The following is a 4,680-nucleotide window of genomic DNA, read 5'->3' on the forward strand; positions in this document are numbered from 1 at the left end:
TTCATGTGGGTTTGGAGGATTTTAAAAATCTAAATAATAATATAAGTGTAACCATTATCTATTCGTGGAGGAATAATGATGAATCACGAATGTTTATATATTCTTTCATATTTTTCATACTTGTATGTATGTCTTCTTAGTTCTTGCCTATACAAATATTGTACTAGTTTATTTTAATTTTGGACAACAACATGTTAAGTAAAATTTATCCTAGTAATGATAATAAGGAAGTCTCATAATAAAAATAAATAATGACTAAAACTTTTTTTTTTTTAACTTATATAGAATAATAATACAAAACTATATATTTAATATAGAATATATTGTATATATTAATATGGCTATTGTATTTTATAATAAATCTTTTAGTAATTAAACTTTAAAATTATCAAAATAATTTTTTTCTTAACGGGTTGAAACGGGTTACCCACGTGTATACCCGTTAAGAACCCGTTATTAACGGGTTCCTAATGGGTCACCCATGATGACCCGATTAGTTATCATTTGGACCCGAAACTCGTTATTTTTGTGTTATTTTTATATCGTGTCACCGTGTCGTGTCAGAAATTGTCGGGTCTAAAAGGGGCATGTGAATGTAGGATGAGGCCACCACTTAGTTGTGTTTCATAGGGCACCATTTGTCAGAGGTGACGAGGTGAATGGTGGTTTTGCAGTTTTTTATTTGTTTTAAGCTATTAGGGTTTTAAAATTAAAAATTGGCATAGCATCGAGAATATCAGGTGTTGTAGATTTGGTACAGATAGGCAGGAGGTGGGAGCGGTGGCTAGAAAGCTTCCACATTAAGGCCACAAAGGGTTTTTGCACTTGCATCGCGTGTGCCCGTTATCTAGTATTCTATAATGTTTCGATGTATAAATGCAGTCATACCTTAGATGACTATATTTACATGACTAGGTCATGGTTGTTTTAATCCAGTTGAACAAACATCGATACATCTAATGTATTGTTGAAAACCTAATTTGCATTTGGTTTGCAGTCATAAGCATTTCTAGTACTCCACATATTTTTGGTCATTGTGTTTACTGTAAGTAACCTGACTTTTTTTTTTTTTGAACAAAGGATATTATTTACACTAAGGGGGAGGGGGCTGGGCTTAACCTCACAATGGGCTAGCAATAATGTGATTCAAATTTGCATTTGATGAGAATTGAACCTAAGATCTCGCACTTACAAGTGAAGAGAAATATCACTAAATTATAGTACTAAGTAGCAGTAACCTGACATGAATACATATTTATTTACACAAAGGTAAACAATATTGATTCAGGAGGATTAAGTTGTGGAGTTACAATAGGAGAAAGAAGGGAAAAGAAATTGAGATAATTGAACATTAAGCATATATATAAATTTTACATAACCTAATTAAAAGGGATCATTTATCAAAGTAATCTTCAGTCCTCCCCTTGAATCCAATCTGCCCAAAGGTAAGGGTGATGAAAAGCCCCAAGTGCCATGTTATCAGCCACAACCTGCTCAAAAAATTGTATATCCTTGTCATATTTACTTGAAGCAAAAAAGTTTACTAGACTTTTTGGTACATTGGCGTGACTTGAGTTCAGTTCATTACTTTAGTTTAATATTATAAAAAATTTGGAGCCTGTTTGGTAACTATTTTGTTTTGTTTTGTTTTGTTTTTGTTAATGATGGAGCGAAAAAACGGAGAGAAATACAACCATTCCAAACAAAAAAAATTGAGAGAAAATGAGGGATGAAGACGAGTAGAGTTAAAAAAAAATCTTTTGGTGTTTTTAGTATTTAATCTCAAGTTTATCAATTAAATTTAAACTATTAGGTTGTCATCATAAATTATAAATGTTTAATACAAAACCCAGGTAATAGAAATGTAATTTAATTATGTTTTTCTTTAGATGGCATTATTGAAGATCCACGATAAATTAAAACGGTAATGTTGGTTTGACAAGAATGGTCCCATGGTCTAGTGGTCAGGACATTGGACTCTGAATCCAGTAACCCGAGTTCAAATCTCGGTGGGACCTTCTTTTTCTTTCTTTTTACACCGATTTTTATACTTATACTTATTGACTTCTATGTTTTTTGTTTTTTCTTTTTTCATTGTGGTATTTTTCCCTTTTTTTACTTTCCTTAGACCTACTCTAATTCTTGAAGTAAAATTCAAATTTTAGATTTTAAACTCACCCCAACTTGCTCCAACCCTTGGACCAAAAATAAGTTTTAACCCAAAACTTATAAATTTAGGTTAGGATTCCTCCTGAGTTAGTGGGTTGGCCCCACCATATATATGTATTCTTTTTTAATTTTGTTAAGATTTAATATGATCAAATTCAAAGGAAAAAAAAAAATTTAACAGTCCAAAATTTAAGCCCAACGGCTAAAATGATTATAAAAAAAAAACTTTCATGTGCTTCCTGTTCTTTCGTAGTGTTCCACGAGTTTTATAATGTCGGTTTAGTGATTTTTCAATATTTATCGGTATTTAAATATTTTTAGGTTAAAATGTTTATGAAATTAAATTAGAATAGTCTATATAATTTTTATTTTTAAAAAAGTCAAGAAAAAAAATATCCTAAATTTAATCTTTAGTGATCTCGAACTAAAAATTTAATCCGTAAGGGTTGGAGCAAAAAAAAAAAAAAAAAAAAAAAATGTTTATGGGTTAAATCTCAAAATTTTCTGGGTAAAAAAATTTTAGGTTTAACCCAAAGGTTAGATGGTCGTAGGGAACAATAATAATACTCAAATCACATGATTAAATTTATCAAACGACCTGAAGTCGACTGGATAAATTAATTGACTTATGCTAACACATTTTGCTAATCAATCTTAAATCGAATACACAAGTTATGTCGATCGAAATAGCTTAATATTTTACTAAATATGCAAACTCGATTAAGAATACCCTAAAAACAGAGATTTTGACTTCTGTATAACATAATTAGTGAGATAAATCCTTAAAGTACATATACGATAGCTAGTGCAAGCATATTTTCTACCACTTTGTTTTTTATTTGGGATTGAAAGTAGTTAGTAGCTCAGAGATTATGAGCATTCACATTATATTCCATGTCTCAAGTTCAATTCACCCTCCCTCAATACCGCTTGTATAAAAAATAAAAAATACAAAAACCCTTAGATTTGGGATTTAGGGGTTGTTTGGGGGGTATTTCGATGGGCGTTTTGCTGCATATATGTGTTTTTGGGTCGTATAAAGTTTTTCTGGGTTGTTTGTATATGGCTTGGGTATTTGGGCCTTAAATGTCGGAATTGTGCCCTTTGGGCTGTTTTATTGCAATTTTGCGTTTGAACGGAAAAGGAAGAAAAATGAAAAACCTTTGATAGTAATCTAAACAAGATCAAATAATAAAGGTACAAAAATTAGAAGGGTTACTGACCAAAACTGAGAAGTGAGGGCAGGAGGTGAGGGGAAGTGAGCGAGTTCAGCACCAATGCTCTCAAAGAAGAGCCCCGTCAAACTCTTACCGTCGATTAACGGTATGCTCGAGGGAGCCAGCCATCCTATCAACCCAAACCCAATCACATTCAGATCTCTCCGCAGCCAATCCCTCTGAAAGCTACTGGTCGTTCCCAACACCATTCAACACAAAACAAAACCCTATATGCATCAGTGCATAGATGTCTTACCAGTTACCACATTAATTGTTTGCTTAATTTAGGCTAGACATTGATTATAACCACGCACTGGTACACATGCACAACAATACAACAACCATTATTTTTTTGGGTATGATTTTAACATGTGGCATGTCGATATTGTGTCATATAAACCACATGTGTTAATATTATACTCATCAAGTATAAATCAATCACTTATCACATATGAATTAGTAACACGGTACATTGATACGTACAGTCACATACAACAATTTTTACTTTACGACAACAACGACAACAAAATCAACGGTCATGATCTTCTTAAGAAAATGATAGGTAAATTACCATGTGAACCTTCCTCCAGAAGCCCTAACTTGCCTCAGAGGGTTTCCAACCACAGTAGGCTTCACAAAGCCTGTAATTAAGGAGAAGTGCAACGTTAGTGTATTGTGCACAGAGGCGCATTTTAGTGAGAGCATCTAGATATGTGTGAGTGTGTATATGTATATCTGTGTGTGAAATATGAACCTGAAGAAAGGCATGTCCTGTTTGGTGAGAGGGAGGAACTACCCAGCCCCATCACGGTTGATGCGGTCGCCATGCTTGCTGCCATTGTTTTCTGTTTCTCACTCTCTCAGCTGTGACAGTGAGTTATGGAGTGAGGGAGTCAGAAATGTTATTGGTGGAGGTGGTGGCTGAGATTAACTTGAAAGGGGTAGGGTTTTGTCAGCTGCCGGTGGAGATATTTTGGAAAGGATAGATTGGAGTTGCATGGATGGATGGTTATTCAATGATCATCTGCCACGTGGCACTTCGTAGGATAAAGTGGGGTCTCACTCATCTAAATACACTAGAGGTGTTTACATTTTGCTGAAGATATGTGCTAGCTCAGCCTTTTGTATGTGATCTTGTGATGTGATGGTATTTCACTAGCGTTTTAAAGTGAAGATTGCAATGCTTGATCAATTAGATTAGAGCAATTCTGATGGGCCTTCTGAGCTAACAAAACTCAACTCAACTCAAGATTGTTAAAGTCAAGGATGAACAAAATAAGAAAAACAAGTTAGA

The 4,680-nt window shown here is 33.7% G+C and overlaps 1 protein-coding gene and 1 non-coding gene across 3 annotated transcripts; one reads left to right on the plus strand and one right to left on the minus strand.

Annotated features, from left to right (window-relative positions):
- Positions 1–1,195: 1,195 nt before the first annotated feature.
- Positions 1,196–4,326, minus strand: LOC103936460 (photosystem I subunit O). Of its 2 annotated transcripts, none has more exons than XM_009346293.2 (4): positions 4,141–4,326; positions 3,958–4,027; positions 3,393–3,572; positions 1,196–1,490 (listed from the first exon to the last, which is right to left on the minus strand). In XM_009346293.2, exons 1-4 carry the CDS (start codon positions 4,223–4,225, stop codon positions 1,394–1,396), a joined length of 432 nt encoding a protein of 143 aa, XP_009344568.2. In that variant the 5' UTR covers positions 4,226–4,326; the 3' UTR covers positions 1,196–1,393. The 2 variants fall into 2 exon arrangements, with proteins under 2 accessions (XP_009344568.2, XP_009344567.2); XM_009346292.2 differs by having other exon boundaries at positions 3,393–3,575; positions 4,141–4,313.
- TRNAQ-CUG lies at positions 1,947–2,018 on the plus strand. Its single transcript has one exon. It is a non-coding gene; the product is annotated as a tRNA-Gln (tRNA).
- Positions 4,327–4,680: the final 354 nt, after the last annotated feature.

This window comes from the organism of the source record quoted next, unplaced genomic scaffold, assembly GCF_019419815.1.
Source record: "Pyrus x bretschneideri cultivar Hongxiangsu unplaced genomic scaffold, Pyrus_bretschneideri_v1 Contig5, whole genome shotgun sequence".
Classification (NCBI taxonomy): Eukaryota; Viridiplantae; Streptophyta; class Magnoliopsida; order Rosales; family Rosaceae; genus Pyrus; species Pyrus x bretschneideri.

Coding starts and splice junctions, on each gene's coding strand:
- LOC103936460 (XM_009346292.2), bottom strand. CDS start 4,225: ATGGCAGCAAGCATGGCGACCGCATCAACCGTGATGGGGCTGGGTAGT. Junction 4,028..4,140: donor CAGGACATGCCTTTCTTCAG/GTTCATATTTCA, acceptor CCTTAATTACAG/GCTTTGTGAAGCCTACTGTG. Junction 1,491..3,392: donor GCCCTCACTTCTCAGTTTTG/GTCAGTAACCCT, acceptor TTTTTTGAGCAG/GTTGTGGCTGATAACATGGC.